At 41.2% G+C, this 26,200-nt stretch overlaps 1 protein-coding gene across 1 annotated transcript in view; it reads left to right on the top strand.

Moving 5' to 3' along the window:
• Positions 1-26,200, top strand: part of ANK3 (ankyrin 3) — a 393,067-nt gene that overhangs the window by 246,437 nt on the left and 120,430 nt on the right. Inside the window, 3 exon segments of the mRNA XM_005671012.3 lie at positions 594-689; positions 6,004-6,076; positions 6,239-6,301. Coding sequence (XP_005671069.2) covers positions 594-689; positions 6,004-6,076; positions 6,239-6,301 — 232 coding nt within the window.

Below are 26,200 nucleotides of genomic sequence, written 5' to 3'. Positions count from 1 at the left end.
CACATGGCACAGGCACCGCCAAAAAAAAAAAAAAAAAACCTCAAAAAATTATGAATCCATTGCTGCTCAGTAGGAAGTCCATGTATAAGAAGCATGTGTTTGTTTCCTTAATTACTTAGAACATTAAAAATCCTCTCAAGGAGTTCCTGTTGTGGCTCAGCAGGTTAAGGACCCAACATTGTCTCTGTAGGTCTGTAAGATGCAGATTCAATCCCTGGTCTTACTAGGTTAGGTTAAGGATCCAACGTCGCCACAAGCTGTGGCTCAGATTTGGTGTTGCTGTGGCTGTGGTGCAGCTCTCATTCCATCCCTGGCCCAGGAATTTCCATATGCTGAAGCTGTGGTCCTAAAAAGAAAAAAAAAAAAAAAGTCTCTTAGATTCTTCATTTAGTAGCCCAGACTGTGCTGTATGAGACTGAACAGGTTAGATGGGTTTGTACCAGGTCTGTCTTTCATGAAGTAGCATTTAGCATATGATGGCGGGAGGGGGCTGGGGACATTGCTACAGGCCAACTGTGTAGAAATGGATAGAGATAGGCTCAGAGACACATGGAGTGACATGTAATTCCTGGTCTACGCTTCCCTCTTGCCAGAACGGGAATACTGCCCTGGCCATTGCCCGGAGGCTTGGCTACATCTCCGTGGTCGACACCCTGAAGGTGGTGACTGAAGAGACCATGACCACGACTGTAAGTAGCAGATGCTGGACCTTGTCACCCTGTTACCCCAGAGCCAGTGCTCAGACTATAGAATTTCCCAGGCTTTGGGGAGATGAACCATTTTCCCTCCATTCAGAGACTAATCGCCTATTTCCAAATGCTGTCACCTCGTTGATGGCTGTCAGCAAAGCAAAACTCTCATTTCTGATCAGAAGAAAACTTTCAAAACACTAAAAATACCTTTTTAAAAGTTATACTTTTAGGAGTTTCCTTTGTGGCTCAGCAGAAACAAATCTGACTAATATCCATGAGGATGCAGGTTTGATCCCTGGCGTTGCTCAGTGGGTTAAGGATCCAGCATTGCATTGAGCTGTGGTGTTGTAGGTCACAGATGCATCTGGGATCCCATGTTGCCGTGGCCGTGGCATAGGCCAGTGGCTACAGTTCTGATTCCACCCCTAGCCTGGGAACTTCCATATGCTGTGGGTATAGCCCTAAAATATATATATATATATAAAATAGTTTTAAAAAAGCTTTTAGTTTTTATTTCTACGTAAAATTAAATGTGGAGTTCCCTGATGGCTCAGCCAGTTAGGGATCTTACATTGCTACTGCTGTGGCTTGGGTGGCTGCTGTAGCACTTACAAGTTCGGTCCCTGGCCTGGGAACTTCCACAGGCTGTGGGCACAGCCAAAACAAATTTTTTTTAAAAAAAGGTAAATGTATTTCTTGGTTTACTTTGATAGAAAATATTATAATGAGATGAAGGCAGAAATGTTTTAACATCCTTCTTTAGTAATAGAGGTGTAAACTCTAAGTTGGTTCTTTAAAATATTTCAACTCACAAGTGATAATAGATACATTGGAATCATTCTTGTAAAAATATTTTTATGTTAATATTTTTATGGTTAATAGAAACATGAGAGAGAGGATCAAAGTCAATTTTTATTTTTCAAAATCACTTTTTACCCCTGGAGTACTCACTCTACCTCATTCACCTGTTGGAGTTTTCATAGGAAAAACAATAGGGTATTTTATTACAACTTAAGGTAAATCTTTACCAGGAGGCCTTATTGCATCAGATACATTTTTATAAGCTCCCAGCCTCTAGGATAAGTCATTTCTTTTGAACCTCATCCTGTGCCTTTGAACTCCATCAGGATTTGGTCACTTTGGAATCAAGATATTGCACCATATCAGAGGCTTATTTGAGTTATTCCTGACTCTATGACTCAACACACAGGCCCGAGGTTGACTTCATTCACTGTAAATTTAGGTCTCTGCAACACTTGGAATTATTAGCTGTGCTTTCTTTCCTCATCCACCCACCCTTCCATCATGAATAAGGCATGGTCACATCTACACTGGATTCACAGTGGCCCAGATTCACTGTGCTTCACAGAAAACATTACGGCTTGAGGAACTCTGTCACTACCTGCCTGTTGAGTTATTAGGCCATGTATAGGTTTGAGAAACTAAAAATTCAGCCTGCTGATCACAAAAGAGAGCTTTTGTGATTTGCAAAAGAGAAAACAGTAACATTGACAAAAGCAATGGTTGTCAACCAGGTCACATTTCCATCTTCAAGATATAGTTTGAACAGAGATGAATTCCCACATATGGCTTTTATATGCCGCTTGAATAATTCATTATCTTAAAATCTACTATTCTCAAGAAAAGAGCTTAAATAAATAATGTTTATTTTTAGACATGCCATGTAATTCTCTCTAGGGTTGGGAAGGAGAAAAGAACGAGGTATTAAACAATGGTGAAGTGTCACGATGCTGTAAAAGATTTGAGCAATAAATACACGAGACTTCTGTTTCAATGTTAGAGAATTGAAAATGGTATAATTGTTCAAAATATAAATCTTATTTGATTGAAGGGAAATGACTTTGTCACCCAGTAGGGAAGTTCACAATGTTTCTCTGATATCAAAAAAAAAAAAAAAAAAAAAAAAGGCTTGGACTTCCCATTGTGGCACAATGGTTAACAAATCCAACTAGGAACCATGAGGTTGCAGGTTCAATCCCTGGCCTTGCTCAGCAGGTTAAGGATCCGGCGTTGCCATGAGCTGTGGTGTAGGTTGCAGACGCGGCTCAGATCCCGCATTGCTGTGGCTGTGGTGTAGGCTGGCAGCTACAGCTCCAATTAGACCCCTAGCCTGGGAACCTCCATATGCCACGGGTGTGGCCCCAGAAAAGACAAAAAAAAGAAAAAAGAAAAAAGCCTTAGGAGGAGTTTCCACTGTGGTGCAATGGGAGATCAGCCTCAGGAAATGTACAGAAAGAAAAGGGTTTTAAGGCTAGGGTTCCTAGTCAAAAAATGCATGGGAGTCATGCTATTTCTCACTCAACGTCATCAGCTAACTTAGTGATTTTCTGCCAGAGAGAAAAGCCTCAGGCTTAATAGGAGGTGTTGAAATCCTTACCACCTAGTCCATCATTGTAGTATTTGAGACTTTAAGCTGAGGCACCACCTTGACAGCCCTGCCTATGCAGTTACATATTGTCTAACTTGGACATGCCAGACACAGTTCCCAGTGGAGTCCATGATCTGCCACTGACTAAGCAGAGCAGAACCTCTATGACACGTGGATCTGTGTACAGCCCCTTATGGAAGCCCCAGCAGCCACGGCCTCCATAAGCAGACATCAGTTTTTCAGAAACCTTAACTATAAGACTGTAAATTAGGTAGGAGTGCCATGCTCAATGTGGCACATCTGAGAAGGATGCTTTAGTTAATGACATTATGATCATGGCAGAGTAGAAAATGGAGGGGCTAGAAGCTGATAATCAAAAGATATGAATGAAGATATTTAAGTTGCGTTGTTTAAAGTTCCCTCAGTAACCATGAGCTGGGTGCATCTTTCACTGAGATACTGGTTTTTAGTAGCATTTGCTCTAAAGGGAACCGGAGCTCCCTGGAGAAACGACAAAATCTAGAACTGGGGCGGAAAATATACAGGGTGAGCCTGGAACATCTCATAGTGCCAGCAAGTAAGGACCCTTCTTTTCTACCCGCCCCCTGCCATAAGATAAATAAGTAAATAAATAAATAAACACACATACACAAAATGATGGGATCTGTTAAAGGGACACAGGAATCAACTGAAAGAGTTCACAAAGGCCAAAGCTGGAACAATTTGAACAAAAGAAATAAATAAAATAGTATTGGGGTATAGTGCAAAGTGTAAAATGAATATCCAGCCAAAAAAAAAAAGGAGTTCCCTGGTGGCCTAGCAGTTTAAGGATCCGTCATTGATCCCCAGCCCAGGAACTTCTGCATGCCTTGGGCATGGCCAAAATAAATAAAATAGAATAAAACAAAAATCCATGAGTCCATACTGACACATATAAATAACGAATACATAGGGAAGAAGAGGCAAATTTCTCAGATATAAGAATTTCAAATATTTTATGAAAGTACTTTACCCTCAAGGAGGTAGAACATGATTCCCTACTGCTAAAGTGCGTCTGATTATAGCAACTTCCCTCCAAAGCAAACAGTATGGGGTGGGGGTGGGGAATAGAGTAACCACAATGAAGAAAACGGGCAAACACTACTTCTGCCATATGACCAAGCACAACTTCAACACTGGTAAATCATACTGATGGTACATACCCTTGATGTGATGTGATATGATGTCATGTGATGAAAATGGCATTTTTCCACAATGTTCTTCCTCCCCCAAACATATAACCCAAGTCTAATCAATGAGAAAAACATAAAATAAATCCCAGTGAAGGGACATTCTACAAAACACCTGGCCAGTGCACCTCAAAACTGTCAGGGTCATTAAAAACAAGGAAAGTTTAAGAAGCTGTCGTGGTCATAGAAGCCTAAGGAGATTGACAGCTAAAGATAACCTGGTGTCCTGGATGGGATGCTAGAACAGGAAAAGGATAGTTGGTTAAAAACTAAGGAAATCTGTAAAAAATACAGATTTTAATAAACAATAATATATCAATATTGGTTCATTCATTTGACAAGGGTACATGCTAAGATGTGTTAATAATAGGGTAAACTGGGGAAACACTCTATACTATCCTCACAACTTTTCTGTCAATCTAAAACTGTTCTAATATAGAATATTTTTTGAAAATGTCCAATTGCAACATTGCATGTTGGAAAAAACACCAAATAATGTTTTATTCCAATATGACTTGTACCATTAGTCTTTCATATGTTCAGATTGAAAGAGGGACTCATTTTAAAACTAAAATATATTAAGTCATTAGTATTTTCTGGCAAGTAATATTGTCAGTGTCTTTTGGGTGGATACAATCTATATAGATAAAAAGTCATCCAAGAGCAAGGAAAAGATTCCGTGAGGTCTTTGCTCTGTAATATACCATTCTTTAAAATTTTGTGGAGGTTACGACTAGTGTCCCTGAGGATATGGATTTGAACCCTTGTTTCGCTCAGTGAGTTAAGGATCCAACATTGCTGTAAGCAGTGGTGTAGGTCAAAAAAATGGCTTGGATTCCTAGGTTGCTGTGGCTGTAGCATATACGGGCTGCTGCAGTTCCAATTCAACCCCTAGCCTGGGAACTTCCATGTGCCATAGGTATGGCCCTAAAAATAAAAAACAAAAATTTGTGGAGGTTAAAATTATCAGATCAATGCATTACCTCTAAAATAGCTGCTGCATACAGTTATAAAATTGTGTAATTTGGAGTTCCTGTCATGGTGCCATGGTTAACAAATCCAACTGGTAACCATGAGGTTGCAGGTTTGTGGGATGGTGGCTACAGTTCCAATTCAACCCCTAGCCTGGGAACTTCCATATGCCGTGGGAGCAGCCCTAGAAAAGGCAAAAAGACAAAAAAAAAAATGTAATTTATGGAATTTTAGTATTTTGATTTGTTCCAAAAATTAAAATGTACACACAGGAGGGGAAAACAAAATAAGTGGATGGCTTGGCACAAGCGAAAAAGGCGTATTTCTCACCTTTCATTTGGCTTATCTTCAGCCAAGAGTTTTAGTGGAAAGGGATGGCAGGTTCATCAGACCATGAAAAAGTGTAGCAATGGCCTAAGAGAGGCAATATTTTCTCTTTAACTTTGAAATGCTTTACTAGGGACCTAAACCTTTTAAGCTGGTGTGTTTTGCTGCTAAAATTCTTCCACCTTGTATTCATTCTTTTTCATGTATATGGTGAGGAACTTAGTGCCATGAAGAGGCAATTTCGATGGCATTTTATATGCGGGGGCTTCAAGATAGTCACCACATGAATCCCACAGTAAACTAAGTGATTAATTCAGGAAGAAATAAATAGTCTCATTATAATGTGCAGTCTGCTCACACTAAAGTGATTGCTTTTTTTTCTTTTTGTTACTAGACTATCATAGAGAAGCACAAAATGAATGTTCCGGAAACGATGAATGAAGTTCTTGATATGTCTGATGATGAAGGTATGAAAATCTCCTCTGAGTTCATCGTAGCAGAGAGTGACTATGTATTTGTTTCCTGAAGAAAGTTCATTGCAAAAAATGTTTTTAGAAGCATTAATATATTTTGTTGTCGTATCAAGGTATGCATTTTTCACACTCACGTTGTTCACTTAAATCATGCAGTTCGTAAAGCCAACGCCCCTGAAATGCTCAGTGATGGCGAATATATCTCAGATGTTGAAGAAGGTATTTGTGAACTTCTCTTGTGATAAAATCTAACTACCAACTTTATCTTCCATTTCTTATCTTTAAAATGTAACCCTTCCTTGAGTTACTAACTTTTCATTTTATCTTGCGATTATTAATTAATGTGTCATTTAAACAACATGTATTTGGTATCATTGACTGTCTTCTTTCAGTCTCTTCAAATCTTCTCTCCTTGAACCCATTTTCCAACTTGAAAATACAAGTGGCGCTAATTCTCTGGATTACTTTCTTTCTGTTTCTGTTGTTTACTTTTGAAAATCTAAAAAGGAAAATCTGATTTATGGTTATATTTAAAATACTTTTTAAATAAGTAAAAGAAGGTTTATAGGGAAGGGATTAAATGCCCATTTGAAGATGGACTCTAAGGTTTGCAGGAACAGCTGCTTTTGAGCCTGAACCAGCAATGAAAACCCAAACTGACCAGAACTGCTCTCAAAATATGAATTTTCAATATTGATTTCATGAAAGAGGCAAAATATAGATGATTATATCTATTCTTCATGAGCTTAAAACAAACTATTAGTTTTCTGTCTTACGTAAAAATCAGTGCATTTGACCAGGTCATGATATATAGATGTATTAGAGTGACATCTTTTTTGTTAATTGGAAAACTAGCCTTTTTTCAGTGCATACATTTGATAAAGATGGCAAGTGTTAATGTTTTACTGAAATAATGGGATATTCACTTGGAGTAGAATTTGTATTATATTTATGTTTCTTTTCTGCATCGTTCGTCTCTCCCAGATGATGTTCTATCTTATGACATCTCCATTTGCCATCTTTTATGTCATATTTTTCTCTTGGGTCAGTCTTAATATGGCTAGTCTTTCTCTGCCTCTAGGTAATCTTCGCTATTGTAATTATTGGTTCCTTTTTTGATTTGCACAAATTTCATTGGAAACCTAAATAGTGGGAAAGCCTACCTGAGCCAAAGTCACTTAAACTTTTTCAGGGTCCAATGGATGCCAAGTAAAAGTACATTGTGGCTGGGGATAGCCTGCCTAGGAGAGCTAATGTCTTGATGGTCATTTAGGGACCTGAACTTACCTGTCTCCTTGTGAATGTTGTTTTGATAAATATTAAAGGCTTCTACTCATCATCTTTTCTTTATTTTTCTGTAAAACTGTTCTTTTCTTTATTTTTCTGTAAAATCCACTATATGTTTACTCTTTTATCCCCCAATGGATAATATTTGTATCATCTCTAGGATTCTACAATTCATATTATATTGCTGTCATATTATATTTCAGTGCTTTCTTATGCCACATTTTCAGAATAATTTCTCATGTGCAGAAGATAAAATTTTCTTCAAAAATGCATACGCACACAAGAGATGATGCCCAAAGTACATTTGCAAATGAAATTATTATTAAATGTAATATGACAATTGCAAACCTAAACATTTGCTAGTTTTCTAACAAAATATCCTAAAATTGCTGGATTGATGAGAGGCCAAGTTTGAATGGACCATATAATAACTTTATATATGTGCTAACTCATTTCCTAAAAGAGGAAATTTTTAATCTCTTTATTTGAAGATAATTCATTTAGCTGCTTAATTAGAAATGGCAATTATTTCCATTAGGTTTTTTTCAGCTTGGGAATTTGAAATCAATAAGCAAATTTAAATTCTCATTTTATCTTTCTTTAAATTTAGCCCCTGCTTTATGGATGTGTCCATGGGCTGTTGGATTCAAATGGCTCTTGATTTCATAATGTTGTAAATTTAATGTGGAAAGGGGGTTGGTTAAAGGTCACTTAATCAGAATCACCACCACCTTCTGCTGGAATTCCCTCTGTAAAAACCTCTGGAGATCCTCCACCCAAATGCCTCAATGATGGGAATTCCCTAATTCCCAGACTGCAAACAACCCTGACTTTAAATTTTCTTCATTTGATTGAGTGTCTTTGTCATTGATTCAAGCTCTGATGTACTTGGCACTCTTTAGAACAAAATCTTGCCTCTTTCATATGACAATCTTTCAGGATATTTAAAACACTTTTCATATTTCTTCTCAGTGTTCTTTTTCCCTCCTGGTCCATTTCCAGTGTACATTCTAGTGTGTCTTTATCCATCTCAAACTGAGCTGGCCAGAACCGAACACTTTATTCTAGGTATAGTCTGATCAAAGCAGAGTGTACCAGGGCTATTGCTTTGTCCATGGAAGATATGAAAAATTTATCATTTGAAGATTAAGATATTTTGAGCTTATAATATATACTTACTTGACTCTTGTTAATATTACTGTCAGCTAATGTCCCTAAATTTTGCTTTCATGAAGCATGGAACCTCCCAGGCCTGGGATTGAATCTGAGTCTCAGCTTTGACCTATGCCACAGCTGAAGCAACACTGGCCCATTTTAACCCCCTGTGCTTATCAGTGGGATCAAACCCGAATCTCCATAGCAACCCAAGCTGCTACAATTGGATTCTTAACCCACTGTGCCACATCAGGAACTCCAACATTATTAGCCCTTTATCACATATTTGTATCATTCTCTGTTGCATGAAGTAGCATTTCTATTTTATTCCAAATCCCACAACAAATCATTTTGAAATGTCAAGTCTAAAAGGATCCCTACAACTTTAATCATGCTCTTTACTTTTGACTCATTGGCCTGGTAGTCTGGCCAGAGCTTTGCCACCATGGTTTGATTTGGTCCTGCCTTTTGCATGAAGCCCTTACGGATAGAGGCAAACATTTATTTCCATGAAATCACAGCATGTTATGAATCTCTCTCTCTAAGGACTAATAATGTCTTTAGGTATCCCAGGTACTAAGAAAATCAGCAGCTTTTGTTTTTTTTTTTTTGGTCTTTTTGCCTTTTCTAGGGCCGCTCCCGCAGCATGTGGAGGTTCTTATGCTAGGGGTCTAATCAGAGCTGTAGCTGCCGGCCTTTGCCAGAGCCACAGCAATGCGGGATCTGAGCTGCGTCTGTGACCTATACCACAGCTCACGGCAACGCCGGATCCTTAACCCGCTGAGCGAGGTCAGGATCGAACCTGCAACCTCATGGTTCCTAGTTGGATTCGTTAACCACTGCGCCACGACGGGAACTCCAGAAAATCAGCAGCTTTTAAAAAAACAAGTAAAAATAATAATCTATGATGCTGGTTTTTCTCAAGAAAGAAAGGATGAGTTTGTCATATGGGAAAATATAATTGTGATTCTAAATGATAAAAATCAAATGACAATTAAGGTAACTGTGCCGCATTTCCTTCTCTTTTTTCTTTTTTATTTGCTTTTTCCTTCTCTTTCTCTTTTTTCTTTGGTCCACTATGAGAAATTAGTTTAGCTGAATAAATGTTTGGATTCATTTCTCAAAAAAAAAAAAAAAGTTCAGGAAAACAAGGCTAGAAAATGTTAGCAATTAATGGCCTAAGGGAACGATGGAGCCAAGTTAGAGAGTAGAACAAAGGTTGAAATATCACAATATGTTTAAGGCAGGTGATAAGCCCTCATGTTATACGGGTAGGGGTTAAGCAGAGATCCTTAGAGGGCCAGACTGCTTCACAGATATCTTGGTGCTCTACTTCCTTCTTCCCCAGAAAGTGTGTTCCATGCATGGAAAATTAATATACATGTAAAGTCAATGTTGATTCCAGTCCTACTTGGAGCCTTATGTTTTGTAATTCAGTGTGTAACTGAAAAGAAAGAAAAATACTACTCAGCCACTAAAAAAGAATGAAATAATAACATTTGCACCAACATGGATGCAACTAGAGACTCTCATACTAAGTGAGGTAAGTCAGAAAGAGAAAGATACCATAGGATATCACTTATATGCGGAATCTAAAATGTGGCACAGTTGAACCTATCTACAGAACGGAAGCAAACTCACAAACATGGAGAACAGATTTGTGGTTGCTAAGGGAGAGGGGGAGCGAGTGGGATGGACAGGGAGTTTGGCATTAGTAGATGCAAACTATTACACTTAGAAAGAATGGGCAATGAAGTCCTGCTGTACAGCACAGGGAACTGTGTCCAATCATTTTTGATAGAACATGATGGTAGATAATATGTGAAAAAGAATGTGAAGAATATATATATATATGTATGTATGAATGACTGGGTCACTTTGCTGTACAGCAGAAATGGACAGAACGTTGTAAATCAACTATAATTTTAAAAAGAAAGAAAAATGAAGTTGGCAAAGAAGAGAAAGAATGGGAAGACAGAAAAGGGGGAGAGGAAGGAGGGAGGGAGGGAGGAAGGAAAGACAGAAAAAGGAAAGAAATTGAGATTAAGATTCGAGTTGTTGTGAATTCCCGTCGTGGCTCAGTGGTAACAAGCCTGACTAGTATCCATGAGGACTCAGGTTCAATCCCTGGTCTCGCTTAGTGGGTTAAGGATCCGGCATTGCCATGAGCTGTGGTGTAGGTCACAGATGTGGCTCAGATCCTGCATTGCTTGGGCTGTGGTGTAGACCCCTAGCCTGAGAACTTCCACATGCTGTGGCTGCGGCCCTAAAAAAAAAAAAAAAAAAAGACAGAAAAATAAGGATTCAAGTTGTCTTGAAGTCTTCCAAGAGACTTCACCCTTGGCTTTTGTTTAACACTGATTTCAAATTGTAAATACCCATAAAATGTATTTTGAAAATTTAAAAACATGTATAGTAGTGTAAACTTGCAAAACTCTAGTGGGTGGGGTTACAGTAATGGATTTAAAGAACTGTTGATGGGACCTAATGAGAACTGGAATTAAGCCATGGAAAGGAAGAAGCAAAAGGGCAGTGCTGTGAAATGCAACTCTGCTGAACAGCTTTACAAGACAACTGGGTGAGACAGCCCTGCTGGGAAGCATTATTTAATTCTCAGCTGCGCAATCTCTTTTAGTATCAAATGCAGACACTCAATAGTAAAAGAAAAAGCAAGAGTCTAGGAGTTCCCTGGTGGCTCAGTGGGTTAAGGATCCAGTGTTGTCACAGCAGTGGCTCCAGTCACTGCTGTGGTGTGGGTTCGATCCCTGGCCCAGGAACTTCAGCATGCCACGGGCATGGCCACAAAAAACAACAACAACAAAAAACCCTAATGATTAATTCTTTAAGGAAATTTTTCAAGACAAAAGGCAAATATCCTGTTTAAAGCCTACAAGCAAATTCATTCAGAGAATTGACTATAGTTGGAAAACATTGTAACGATTGCAATAAAAAGTATCCAGGCCAGTGATGTTTAATTACATTCACATTTTTACATTCACTATACCTTTCAAAGCAGGAATATTTTATAAAACTGAGAGAAAACTTTAAATTGTCAAGCTGGTGCTTAAAAGTACATAAAGGTTGATTATAACAAGTTCCATTTCAAAGGAAAAGACCTTGAAAGGAGGGGCAGGGAGTTTCCTAGGTATGTTGATAAACTCACTGATGCTTTGTTGAATCTTTCAAGTTTTTACGTAAGTAACATACCTAACAATGTGATTTTGCTGTTTCCTGATAGAAAATGGATGAAATACTAATGTATGGAATTTATTTCATGATAAAACAGTTTTCACTGATACTGTGAAATATGGACTCTTCTTTCTAGCCCTGCAAAATCCCATATTGAACAAATCATTTTAGACATGGAATGTGACTGTTCTGGCCACTTACATTATTGTAGAAACTGACAGATGTACCAAATCATCTTTGTGCATATCAAAAAGAAAAGTAAGAAGGAGTCTAAATACATGAGTTATAGAAATAATTATCAGGGAATTCCCATTGTGGCTCAGTGGGTTAAGAGCCCCACTAGTATCCCCGAGTATGAGGGTTCGATTCCTGGTCTCACTCAGTGGATTAAGGATCCAGCATTGCCACAAGCTACAGCGTAGATCACAGATGCGGCTTGGATCTGGTGTTGCTACAGCTGTGCAGGCCTCAGCTGCAGCTCCGATTTGACCCCTAGCCTGGGAACTCCCATGTGCCACAGGTGTGGCCCTGAAAAGAAAAAAAAAGAAAAACAATTATCAGATAAGTGTAGTTTGAGATATAATAAAGCACTAAGATTTCATTAGCTATTAGGGTGACATGAAGGGTGAGGAGATCCTGGCTAAGCACATCTTTGTACTAAATTCAATGACTAATGGAAGCCCCAGCAAAGAAAAATCCACAGATTTCAAAGAACTTGCAAGGGCAGGTCAGTATCACACAGCCCACGCTCTGCATTATGCTGATGAGGAATTAAAGGCCAAATAAATGTTGAGTGACTTGCCAACCGGGTTAGTAGCAGGTAGGATGAGAAGGCAGATCAGACTGTCAGTGGCATTAGGTCATCTCTTTCATAGCTCCTCTAATGTGATCTGTCTTCTTATGTACAGAACCAAAGGATGAATTTTTTTTTAAGCTTCGAAAAAGAAAATGTGTGCTTAGGGAGTTCCCTGGTGGCTCAATGGGTTAAGGATCTGATATTGTCACCACTGTGGCACGGGTTTGATCCCTAGCATGGGAACTTCCTCAAGGTAATAATAATTAATTTTTTAAGTCCTTAATGAAACTACAAGAGATGGTGCTCCCGACCATCTTGGCAAAAGGAATATGCGGACCAAGATGCAAGTTCACATAAAATAAATACAAACATAATTAGAATCAATTTTAAGAACTCAAGGCAAGTGGTTTTAGTAAGCATATGCACATATTCTCCATTAGGGGAGAATAAGTAGAATTGGACTTGGCACATTCTGAAATTACTTTGGGAAACTGAAAGCTGGCTATCAGGGAAATGCCCTGTAGGACTTCTTCCCACTGAGTGCTTAGGGCTCTCCTACTGATCTCCTAGTCATCCTAATAAATAAATTAGACTACTGTGTCTTTAGCTTTAGAAATCTGGAAAGAAGTCTTGGAGATTAACTTGCCTCCAGGTGGCCCAAAGGAGTGGTAGTCGTTTTGCAGAAATTGTTCTTCAGCTGAAATTTTATCATTTTATGAACACCTGTTAAATCATAACATCTAGCCTTTTGCCTGAAATCACTCTGCTTTACAAGTGACCTTTCAAACAGACATTATGTAACTGCGTGCTGCTCTTGCTGATAAAGTCTAGAGGAAATACCAGAAGCAGGGACCTCATCTTAGTCTCTGTTGTATCCCCAGAGCCTAGTGCAGTACCCCTCACCCACAGCAGCTTTTTAATCTCTGTTCAGACAGCTGCATCAAAATAAAGGGAGGAGTTTCTGCTGTGGTGCAGTATGATTGGCAGTGTCTTGGGAGCACTAGGATGCAGGTTCATCCCTGGCCCAGCACAGTAGGTTAAGGGTCTAGCATTGCTGCCACTGAAGCTTAGGTCGCAGCTGTGGCTTGGATCTGATCTCTGGCCCAGGAACTCCATATGCCACAGGGCAGCCAAAAAATTAAAAATGGAGGGAGACTCCAGGAAAGGATGGTTTTACGGGTGTCGAAGAACAGGCAGCATGGAGAAAATTTGCCTGCCATGCTCCCTTTTCCTTCTATTCAACTCCTTCTCCCTGAGACACCCCCAGGCTATATATTGAATCAATATTTATTACTGATTTGCTTTGCTGTACACCTGAAATTAACACAACTTTGCAAGTCAACCATATTCCAATACAGTTTTTTTAATTTAAAAAATGTTTAAAATTCATGATCATAAAACAAAAACAAACAAAAAAATAAACAGCAGAGGCATCAGCATCTCAAAGAGCAGTTAAATGAATTTGAAAGAATTTCCAGGAGTTCCTGTCTTGGCACAGCAGAAACAAATCTGACTAGTATCCATAAGGATACGGGTCAGATCCCTGGCCTTGCTCAGTGGGTTGGGGATCCAGCATTGCCATGAGCTGTGGTGTAGATCACAGAGGCGGCTTGGATCCCATATTGCTGTGGCTGTGGTGTAGGCAGACAGCTGTAGCTTCAATTCAACCCCTACCCTGGGAACCTCCATATGCCATAGTTTCAGCCCTAAAAAGAAAGAAAAAAAAAAAAAAGAGTTTTGAGCTAAAGAAAAACATCTATGGGAGTTCCCATTGTAGTGCAGCAGAAACGAATCTGAATCTGACTAGGAACCATGAGGTTGTGGGTTCGATCCCTGGCCTTGCTCAGTGGGTTAAGGGTCTGGCATTGCCACAGGCTGTCTGTAGGTCGCAGATGCGGCTCGGATCCTGCCTTGTTGTAGCTGTGGCAAAGGCCGGCAGATGCAGCTCCAATTTGACTTCTGGCCTGGGAACTTCGATATGCTGTGGGTGCGGCCCTAAAAAAAAGAAAGCAATAAATAAATAAATAAAAACATCTATGGCCTCTTGGCCTTTATTCTAAATCAGGTTCTGTCTTATCTTTGGTATCCTTCCTTAGGAATTGGAATTGTTGGTGAGCTTCATCCACACAATCCACTTACCCAGCTGTGTGCTTGACATTCCCACATGGTCTCTAATATATCTTAATTCATCCTACCCTGAACATATACCGCTCCCTAAAACAGTGCTTCTTCCTACTTCTCCATCTCAGTAAATGGCTCCATCACCCAAGCCAAAACCTGTGGTTCTGTGTAGTCCTTACCATTTACATCCAGCCCATCAGCAAGACACACCAGTTCTGCTTCCAGAATACATCCCACATCCCTCTTCTCCCTACCCCCACTACTGACCTCTTCCTATCCACCATCTTCCTGCAGGATAATGTAGGAGCCTCTTTATATGTCTCTGCTTCTGCTCTTTTCTCATAGACTCAGCTTTCTGCATGGTACCCTTTAAAAAATGTAAAATGGGGAGTTCCTGTTGTGGTTCAGCAGTAAAGAACCCAACTAGCATCCACAATGATGTGGGTTCGATCTCTGGCCTCACTCAGTGGGTTAAGGATCTGGCATTGCCTTGAGCTGTGGTGTAGGCTGCAGACACAGCTTGGATCTGGCATTGCTGTGGTTGTGGTGTAGGCTGGCAGCTACAGCTCCAATATGACCCCTTGTCTGGGAACTTCCATGTGCTGCTGGTGCGGTCAAAAAAAAAAAACCAAAAAAAAAAAAAAAAAGTAAATGTAAATCGTTCTTTGTGGCATAGTGAGTTAAGGATCCAGCATTGCCAGTGCTGGCACAGGTTTGATCCCTGGCCCAGGAACTTTCTCATGAAGGGGCATGGCCAAAAAAAAAAGGAAATTGGATCATCTTATTCTGTTCTCCAGCTTAAGACCTTCCAAAGTTCATAGCTGTCTTTTTAAGATTTATTCATCTTCTTGCATATAATTGTAGTTCATTCATTTTCATTTCTGTATAATATCCTGTGTGACTGTATCATAATTAAGTTGTCCATCCTACAGTTGATGGAAAGGTAAGTTGTTTCCAGTTTGGGGGCTATTGCAAACAAAGCTGCTATAAGCTTTATATGTGTTTCCTGGTACATGTACACGTAGGATATAGACATTTCTGTAGGATATAGACTTAGGATTATAGTTGCTGGGTTGCAGGTTATGCAGATGCAACAGAAGTCATCAAGACCAGGTAGCCCTAAACTAAGATTATAAAATTAGATAGTGAGGCTATTAAAAAAAAAAAAAGCTAGGAAAAGAATATCATAAGGAGTGCAGAGGGAGGAGGAGGCTGTGATGGGGGTGGGGAACGTGGGGGATGGCTTCTGAGTTGCTAATGTTCTGCTTCTAAACCTGTATGGTATTTCTTTTCTAATAATTTGTTAAAACATACTTTAACATTTTATGTACTGTTCTGTGTGGTTACTGTATTTCAAGATAAAGTAGCCACTCCTCTAAATAGTACAGATGCCCCCCAAAATAGTATAAATACAAAGTAAAATAAAAACTTCCCAAGGCTTTAGAGTGGACTTGGAATAAAACTCAGGGCCTTCTGGGGTGGCTGAGTCCTGTACGATGTGGCCCCTGGCTGCCTCTTTTCCATCCTCCTCCCAATTACACTTTTTGATTTCTTCTTTTTTTTTTTTTTTTTTTTTTTATTTATTTTTTTTGTCTTTTTTTGTTTTGTTGTTGTTGCTATTTCTTGGCCGCTCCACGGCATATGGAGTTCCAGCTAGGGTCTAATCGGAGCTGTAGCCACCGGCCTCGCCAGGCCACAGCAATGCGGATCCGAGCCGCGTCTGCACCTACCCCAGCTCACGCACGCCGGATCGTTACCCACTGAGCAGGCAGGACCAACCCACACCTCATGGTTCTAGTCGATTCGTTAACCACTGCGCCACGACGGACTCCTTGATTTCTTCTAATGCTCATCTCAATATATTGGTCATTAATTTTAGAGGGCAGCAAACTTTTTTTGGTAAGGGACCAGTAGTTCAGATTTTCAGGCCATGTGGTCTGTGTCCTGACCATTCAACTCTGCCTTCATAGCCCCAAAGCAACCAGAGACAATCCCTAACTCAACAAATGGGCTTGGCTGTGGGTCAATAAAACCTGAGTCACAAAAATAGGCAGGAGGGTGGATTTTGCCCAGACTGTGGTTTGCCAACGTGTGATTGATTTCATTTCTTCCACACTAGGCTGTTAACTTCAAGGGAGCAGAGCCATTTTTATGACTGTCACAGCTCTTAGGACAGATGTGGATAGGTCCTCATTCATGTGGACAGGCATCCTGACTCCACCCATTTACCTGTGTCTCTCCCCTCCCCACCCCACCTCCCAAATTCCTTGTAAATGAACACCCTCAACATCACAAACAAGATACTTAGCATTTATTGAGCCCTTTCTGTGTGCTAGACGTTAAACTTAGATACATTCCATGCTTGTTGTCATTTGACTCTCACAGGGACCTTCTCAGTTAGAGCCATTGGTATTTTTTATCTTTTTCCCTCATTTTATTTTATTTTATTTATTTTGGCCATGCCCTTGGCATGTGGAAGTTCCTGGGCCAGGGATCGAACCCACACCACGAGAATGACAATGACAGATCCTTAACCCTCGAAGCCACACAGGAACTCCCATATTCCCATTTCATAGATGTGGAAAGTCAGTTCCATCAAGGTTAAGTTCCTTGGTCAAAATCACACAAGTCAGGGAGTTCCCTGGTGGCTCAGCGGGTTTAGGATCCAGTGTTGTCACTGCTGTGGTGTAGATTTGATCCCTGGCTGGGAACTTGCACATGCCCAGGGCATGGCCAAAGAGGAAAAAAAAGTCAATGCAGGAGCTTATATTCAAATCCCCGTTTTAACTCTAACATCCCTGCCTTGTGCCTAGTAATTTAGATAAGAGCCCTACAATGATCAGATTATTATGAGTTTTAAATGAGATAGTATACAAAGTGTAGCCCAGAGAGCTCAGTGAATGTTAGTTACAAGGCACCTTATCTTGCTTCATTTTCTCAAAGTAAGTTGAGAGCATCTTGGGTGCTATCGTTACTCCTAATTTACATTTAGTCCTAATTCACAAACCTAATTTAAAGCTTTATTGGTCCTCATTTCGATTAAAGAATCCAAGGCTCAAAGAGTTAAAGATATCTGCTCATGATACTGGAATCTGAATTTAGGGGGTTTTTTGTTTGTCTGTTTGTTTTTTACTTTCTACTCAGTGAGATGTGGTAAGAGAACAGATAAGGAAATTCAAAAGAAGGGGAGATTATTGAAAACCTCAGGAATAAAGAATTTTTAAGGAATAGACAGCCCGTGGACAAGCAGAAGTTTGGGGGGGGGGACTGGAAGAAAGTTTGCAACTTCAGGAAACTGGGTCAAAGCTTCAGAGATAGAAAGCAGAGGTCTCCACGGAAGAGCTGGGCATGAGGAGGGGAGGGGGCACTTGATGAGGACCCCAGAGCAGGGAAGTGGTTCTAGAAAATGCCAGGTACACTGCTTTAAAAGGAAGAGGAATGCCAGAGGGGATGGAAAGGGAGTGGTACCAGTGGAGGGAGAAAAGCAGAAGAGTGGTTCTAGTGGACGCCGAGGGAGAAACAGTCCGATCAGCACAGGCACTTGGGCATCCCGGCAGGCGCAACAGCTGCTGTATCCATGACAGCATGGATATGGACACAGCACAAGTAGTTCTGATGTAGCCTGAGGTTTGACTTTTCCAAGAGGCTGTGATAGTTGAGCAGCTGGAGCAGCCTGTGGAATGAGTGGGAACAGGAGTTGCTGTAAGTGATGGCAGAGAATTAAGCCTGTTTACTAACTAAGGACAAGAAGTGGGTTTTTTTTTTTTCATTTGTCCAAACAAGTTGTAACTTTTAATAGGATTCCCCACCCCACATTATTTTAGTCTCTGCCCATCTACCTGGAAAGGCTGACCTGCTTCAGGTGGAAGCAGGTCCTAATCTGGCCACGCTGCCCCCTCCCCTCTCCCCTCCTCACTGGGATTCTCCTGCCTTTTTTTTTTTTTTTCTTTTAAAATATTTCTTTTTTCTTTTTTGGCTGCCCCATGTCATATGGAGTTCCCATGCCAGGGATCAGAGCAATTCCTCTAAGCTGCAACTGCAGCAGTACTAGATCCTTAACCCACAGTGCTGGGCTGGGGATTGAACCTGTGTCCTGGCGCTGTAGAGACAGCCTCCCATCAATCCCCTTTCATCACAGCAGAAACTCCCCGATTAGGATTCTTTTTCTTTTCTTGTGTGTGTGTGTGTGTGTGTGTGTGTGTGTGTGTGTGTGTGTGTGTGTGTGTGGTGGCAGAAGGTTTTCTTACTATGGAGGATGAAGCCGGGAACAGCAGCACTGAGAGTGATTGGCCAGGGGAAGGCGGGAGGGGTTAGAGAGGAGAGGGTTAGACAGGAGGTTACAAACAGAAGGGATGCTCCAAGCATCCAGGCCCAAAGCTCAGTGAGGATGAGAACAGAGCAGGCCTGTCCTGTCTCTACCTTGTATGTGCACACCTGTTGGTAGAGGTTGGAAATAGAAAACAAGCCAGTAACAGGTTAGTTGCCCTGCACAGTGAAAGGCAGGTGGGGTGTAAGAGGAGGAAGAAAGAGGCCAAATCCTTGCCCACAAAGTGTACACCATACTGCTACTGCTTTACCCCCGGGCGCAGACAGCATCTTCCTGTTTTGCACACATGGTCCTGATACACCTAAAATGAAGAGCCAATACCAGTGAGGGCTGGATGTCGGGTGGAGTCTAGACGAGTTAGTTGCAAAGAAAGAGTGAACAGAAAGAACCAACTGGTACAACATGGCCACGTTGAATTTAGCAACCTAATTTCTTTATAAGAATCATTTTAATTGGTTTCATTTTAGCCTTGATTTCACAGGGCTAGTTTGTGGCGAGTAATTTATCTGTTACTCGCCTAGTCTTTAATGTGGCATTGATTTTAGATAATGAGAACTGTTTAACCTTATACTGCTCACTACCTGAACTTTCTCTCTCATCTAAGGTGTTCATTTGGAGTTCCCATTGTGGCTCAGTGGTAACGAACCCAACTAGTATCCATGAGGACACGGTTTGATCCCTGGCCTCGCTTACTGGGTCCGGCATTGCCATGAGCTGTGGTGTAGGTTGCAGATGTGTCTTAGATCCCGCATCGCTGTCGCTGTGGCGTAGGCCTGGCTGCAACTCCTATTCGACCCCTGGCTTGGGAACTTCCATATGCCTCTGGTGCGGCCCTAAAAGGACAAAAAGAGGAAAACAAAAAACAAAAATAAGGTGTTCGTTTGACCAAATCAGTGTAATGTCGAATCTTACTTAGGTGACTGAGGGTAATTTCTGGATTACAGACAATGAGTATCGATAAAAATAGGAGAAAATTATAGTGTCTGTAATTTTCTTTTTCTACCTCTTCTAGGAAAGACACAAAATCCTTTTTCCTTTCTGGGATGGGTTTGTTTATTAACCCAACCAAGATCACAGGGGACGTTTTTCATTGCTCCACCTGGAAAGGCTCCAACACTGAGTCATGCACGCTTTCTTTAGAAGTTGTATCTAGCTGGGATTAAGGAACAGTCAATTGCTATACAGTTTTTTTTTTTTTTTTTTTTTTTTTTTTTTTTTTTTAAAGGTACATCTAGCCACAAAGAGCAGAATGATGTTTAGGAGGAAAGAACCAAACTGACTTTGTACCCCCCCAAAAAAAACCAACCAGCCTGAGCAGAAAGCGTCGTTTGTCCTGTGGGATAACAGCATCTCCTTCTTGTTTCTTAAGAGATTTGCAAACTTTGCCATTTAAGCCCAGTTCCCTTGGGCCACCTAGGAAGCCAAGATCTTCAGAGCACCTGGAGTTAGGGAAAGGCCAGAAAGAACTCAGCAGGTGACCCTCCTGGGAGAGGGGAAAGGTGAGAGGTACATGAATTCCTTAAAAGGAGAGGGGCTTCTCAAGACCACCCATGTCACCCACTGCTCATCTTACCCCATTGCCTCAACTTACCCCTTTGCTCTCACATCTTTAGAGAAGAAAGAAGAATATAGACCATTCCAGAACTTAGTTTATGTTTTTCGTCTTTCTTTCTTTCTTTTCAGGGCCGCACCCACGGCATATGGAGGTTCCCAGGCTAGGGGTCGAATCAGAGTTGTAGCCACCGGCCTACACTACAGCTACAGCAATGCCAGATCTGAGCCAAGTCTGCAACCAACACCACAGCTCACGGCAACACTAGATCCTTAACCCACTGAGCGAGGCCAGAGATCGAACCTGCGTCCTTATGGATACTAGTCAGATTTGTTTCCCTTGAGCCACAATGGGAGCTCCTTGCTTATGTTTTGAAAAGACAACCACTGCTGCCAGGAGAGGCTGGAAAACAAAGGGTTAAGTGAAAGCCCCCACCCCACCCCAACCACAACTCTCCAGCTCCAGCCAAACCGAGGAGCCTCTGGGGAGAGGAGGGGGCAGGAAAGAGCACGAACTCCCTTCTTTACCTTGGGCTTGATCAGCCTCACCCTGAACCTCCCGCCTTCCTAGAAGACAATGGAGTCCCGAGGATTCCCCCATCCCCCACTCTGTCCTCCAGCCTGACCTGGAAGTGCCAGAGCCACGCACCAGAACCTTGTGAACTAAGTAACAGAACACTGCCATTGCAGTTGTCTGCACTATACCTTCCTTTTATTCAGTCTCTCAGAATATGCACAGGGATCCTTGATTTATACCAGCTCTTCCCCCTGCAAACCAAAAGATGAAATGCAAGCGGATCTGAAATCTAAGTAACTTTGCCCTATTTATTATGTGACTCTAGGTGAGAGGTAGACTTTTAGAATTAAATTTGAGTGAATCAGCGTCCTAATGCGACCATGTTCCTCTTCCTTCCTATTCCTATTTGCTTGCTGTTCTGAAAATCCAGATTCTGTAGGATTGAGGAAAAAAATGTGAGCCAATAGAGTCATTTGGATTTTCTTTTTTTTTTTTTTTTTTTTTTTTTTTGTCTTTTTGCTATTTCTTGGGCCGCTCCTGCGGCATATGGAGGTTCCCAGGCTAGGGGTCCAATCGGAGCTGTAGCCACTGGCCTATGCCAGAGCCACAGCAACGCGGGATCCGAGCCGCATCTGCGACCTACACCACAGCTCATGGCAATGCTGGATCGTTAACCCACTGAGCAAGGGCAGGGACTGAACCCGCAACCTTATGGTTCCTAGTCGGATTCGTTAACCACTGCACCACGACGGGAACTCCTGGATTTTCTATAATGAAAATTTACTGCCTGAATATTAGGGGAGGTAGACATTGTATTATTAAGGTTTTGAATTGATGGGAAAGATTTTTTCTCTCTAAAAGTATCTGGATCTTTATGTCCCTTATTTAAACCTTAAAATATATATATATATGCTGGTATTTGTCTCTAAAGGGGCTAATAATACCATAGAGTTGCTGTGATGACAAAAAAATAACATACACATAAGGCATTTAAAACAGTGACCACCATATATAGTAGGTACAAAATAAATCATGGTCCCTCTTCTTTTTAATTAGATGGATACAACGATGTACCTGGTTCCTGCTATAGAGTTAGAATTAGGCCAGAAGAAGTGTTCCCTGATGGCCTGGTAGTTAAGGATTCGGCATTGCCACTGCTGGGACTTGGGTTCCATCCTTGGCCCAGGAACTTCCACATGCTGCAGGTGTGGCCAAAATAACAGTAACAGTAGTAATAATAACAATAAGGAATTAGGCTAGGAGAGCATGAGAGGAAGTGGGGGCTTTAAGAGTTTAGGACTTCAGTTTAAAAAAAAAACAAAAGCACTGTGGGTTGACAGAGTCACTGCATTCTCACCCACCGTTGGGTATACGTTGCTTGTCACTTGGATGGCAATGGTTAATCATCATCCAATTTCAGGAGCCCTAAAAAGGTGACCCAACCAGCCCATTTCCTACAACCAAGTCACCTGTGACTTTAGGAAAGTCAGGAGCTTGCTGTTCTGTAGCATTCCTGTTCTTTCCCTCTCAGCCATTTCCATTCATCTCTCCCAGTCTTTACTCACACACCCTCCATTCCACATCTCCCAGATATACGCAGTCAGATGTGCTATGCTGCCGTCTTCCTTTGCCCTCTTGTAATACTTTGTAACTCTTCTGGCACACCTTCTGTCATGGGTGGTGTGGTGGGAAAGAGTCTGGGTTCCACCACCTGAGAGTGTGGGTTCTAATCCAGACTCCATCACTAACTAGATGTGTGTTATGGTAACTGGAAATAATAGTAGCTGCTTCACTGGATTGAGGATTACATATGAAGTGGTTAGCACGTTACGTAGTACAGAATCCCTCAGAGCCAGAAAGAGCAGACTTGTAGTATTTGTATCATTGATTGCATCCCGGTCTTTTCTTCTTTTTTTTTTTTTTTTTGTCTTTTCGCCATTTCTTGGGCCGCTCCTGCGGCACATGGAGGTTCCCAGGCTAGGGGTCTAATCGGAGCCGTAGCCACCAGCCTACGCCAGAGCCATAGCAACGCGGGATCCGAGCCGCATCTGCGACCTACACCACAGCTCACGGCAACGCCGGATCGTTAACCCACTGAGCAAGGGCAGGGATCGAACCCTCAACCTCATGGTTCCTGGTCGGATTCGTTAACCACTGCGCCACCAAGGGAACTCCCGGTCTTTTCTTCTTTGCTAGAGACTAAATGCCTCACAGCCTAGGTACTAACCCAGTGCTCTGCTGTCCCACCACTCAAAGTGGGGTTTGAGGTCACCTGGGGGTTTGTTACACATGTACAATCTCAGGGCTAACCATAGACCTGTGCAATCAGCATCTACATTTTTTTTTTTTTCTCTTTAGGGCCACACCCACAGCATATGGAAGTTCCCAGGCTAGGGGTTAAATCAGAGCTGCAGCTGCCAACCTATACCGAAGCCACAGCAATGCAGGATCCTTAACCCACTGAGAGAGGCCAGGGATCAAATCTGCATCCTCATGGATCCTAGTCAGGATCATTAACCACTGAGCCACGAAGGGAACTCCAGTATCTACATCTTAGCAAGATCCCCAGGTGACAAAATGTATGTCTTGAAATTTGAGAAACACTGTACTCATTCACTGAGTTCAGTTGCTGAAGCTGACGTTTTAATGATGCTAGTAATTGCCACCAGGAAAGCAGACACTGAATTCTGTATGCCATTAGATCACTGTCATTTAGGATCCTTTAGACCAGTGGTTCTCAAAGTGTGGTCCCTAGACCAGCAGTATCAGATTCTGGGAACTTAATAGAAAAGCAAGTTTTCAGGTGACTCTAATGCATCCTCCAGGTTGAGTACTGCTGCTTTAGGACATCGGAAAGCTACCAGAAGTACCATGTCAACGATGTACATCCCCTTCTTCTTGCCTTGTCACTTCATTTCTTCTCTTCCATCTCTTAAAGAAGCACGTAAGGTCAAATGTCACATCAGTTCTGCTCCATGTTTGCCAGACACTTGCTGGTACACATACATGTCTTAATATCTACCTGCAGATGGATGGATGTCAAAGCACCTTTTCTGGTGTATGGAACACACAGCCTGTGTGACTTATCTGTAGTCCCTATATTTTGTTTTGTTTTAATTTTATTCATTTTTTGAATAGGTGATAGATGCACGTGGTATAAAATTCCCAAAGTACACGGGTTTACGGTGAAAAGTAAGTCTCCCTTCTTCTTGCTCCAGTAATAGTCACCTTCTCCAAGGGCAATCACTGACCTTTCATCACACATGTTTATTGAGCACCTACTATGTGTCAGGCATCGTACTGGGCACCGGATATGGAACAGACAAAAACCTCCACCTTCATGGAGCTGATATTTTGGTTACCAATTTCCCATTGTATTTGTACAATAGCACAGAGTTTGGCAGCAGTTAAAAGTAGGGCTCTGCAGTCAAACAATCTGATTTTGAATCCAATTTCCCCCATATGCTAAGTGATCTTGAGTGGTTTATTCTACTATTGTGAACTGGCTTTTCTTTATCTTGAAAGAGAGATAACAATTCTATTCTGTAAGGTTGTCATGCAAATTATACAAGATAATACTTACAGAGAACCAAATGATGGCTAGAATATAGTAAATGCTCAATAAATATAGGTGTTGATTATAATGATGTGATCTCATTCCTCTGTTCTATAATGTAGACTAGAGATGGCTGAAGGATTTATCTTCCCAGTAATTTCCATCTCCTCTCTTTGCTATGTGATGATCAGAAAAATCACTTTTTTTTTCAGAATAAGCACAGTAAATTTGTCTTCTCAATTCTGATCATTAACTACTTGTCCATAAGACTGTTTTCTGAGTTCTATTAAGTAATCAACTCCTAATAAATCACTAGCATATAGAGACTATATATAGAGACTACATTCCTCTTTATTCTTTTTAATCTAGCTTTTAAAAAAAATCCCATGTAATTTGGAGGTTTTCTACTATCAATTCATTTGGAGGTGTTTTGAACTGTTGTTTTTGGCTTTATAATGTTAAAAACTACATTCCTTGGGGAGATTCTGCATTTCACATTAGAGGAATTAAGCCCTTCTGAGCAAAGTTTCAGGCAATATAATTTAGTATAGGTACTTTAAGGAATGTTCTTTATGATTTTAGTCTCCAGCCAGATGGGAAAACAACTTTCAACCCCTGGAAAAGGAATAAAAGTATTCCTTGGTGATGGACTTAAGATGGAAAAGGCTAAAAAAAGTTACATGCAAAAAAAAAGGGGGGGTAGGGGAGAGAAGAAAAGAACTCCTGGGGCATGAAAATACACTTTTAAATATTAGGCCAATAACTGTTTCATTTATTCAGCATAAAAAAGTCATTTGTGGAATTCCCTGGTAGTGCAGTGGGTTAAGGATCTGGCATTGTCACCCTGTGGCTCAGATCACTGCTATGGTGTGGGTTTGATCACTGGCCTAGGAACTTCCCCATGCTGTGGGAAGGGCCATAAAAGTCATTAACATAATGAAAGATTACAGGAGTTCTCATGGTGGCACAGTGGGTTAAGGATCCAGTGTTGCCACAGCTGTGGTGTATGTTGCAGCTGTGGCTCAGATTCAACCCCCAGCCTGGGAACTTCCAGAAACAATGAGTGAGGCCATTAAAAAAAAAAAAAAAAAAAAACACAAGAAGATTGCAAGGAACTTGGGTTAGGAAAAGTTGCAAGGAAGATTGCAAGAAAGTTGAAGCTTCCCAGTGTACCAACACTGGACCAGTGAATTGGACTCTTAGAAGGAAATGAGGCAAAGCTCTTTAACTGACCACAGTCCTGATAACCATTTATTCTGTTCTCTTTCTCGCCTTTGTCCTTGATTCTTTTTTTTTTTTGGTCTTTTGTTTTTTAGGGCCACACCCACAGCATATGGAGGTTCCCAGGCTAGGGGTCTAATCGGAGCTTTTGCTGCTGGCCTACCCCACAGCAACACCAGATCCAAGCCGTATCTGCAACCTATACCACAGCTCACAGCAACGCTGGATCCTTAACCCCCTGAGAAAGCTAGGGATCAAACCTGCAACCTCATGGTGCCTAGTCAGTTTCATTTCCGATGAGCCGCAACGGAAACTCCCCTGATTCTATTTTGTATCCTTTCCTGGTAGACAGAGTGTGGGGATCTCTGAAAGGTTGACTTTAGTTCAGGAAACCTCTT

Source organism: Sus scrofa, chromosome 14 (assembly GCF_000003025.6).
Source record: "Sus scrofa isolate TJ Tabasco breed Duroc chromosome 14, Sscrofa11.1, whole genome shotgun sequence".
NCBI classification, from domain to species: Eukaryota; Metazoa; Chordata; class Mammalia; order Artiodactyla; family Suidae; genus Sus; species Sus scrofa.
Note: the sequence above shows the minus strand (reverse complement) of the source record. Positions and strands in the feature narration are given on the sequence as shown.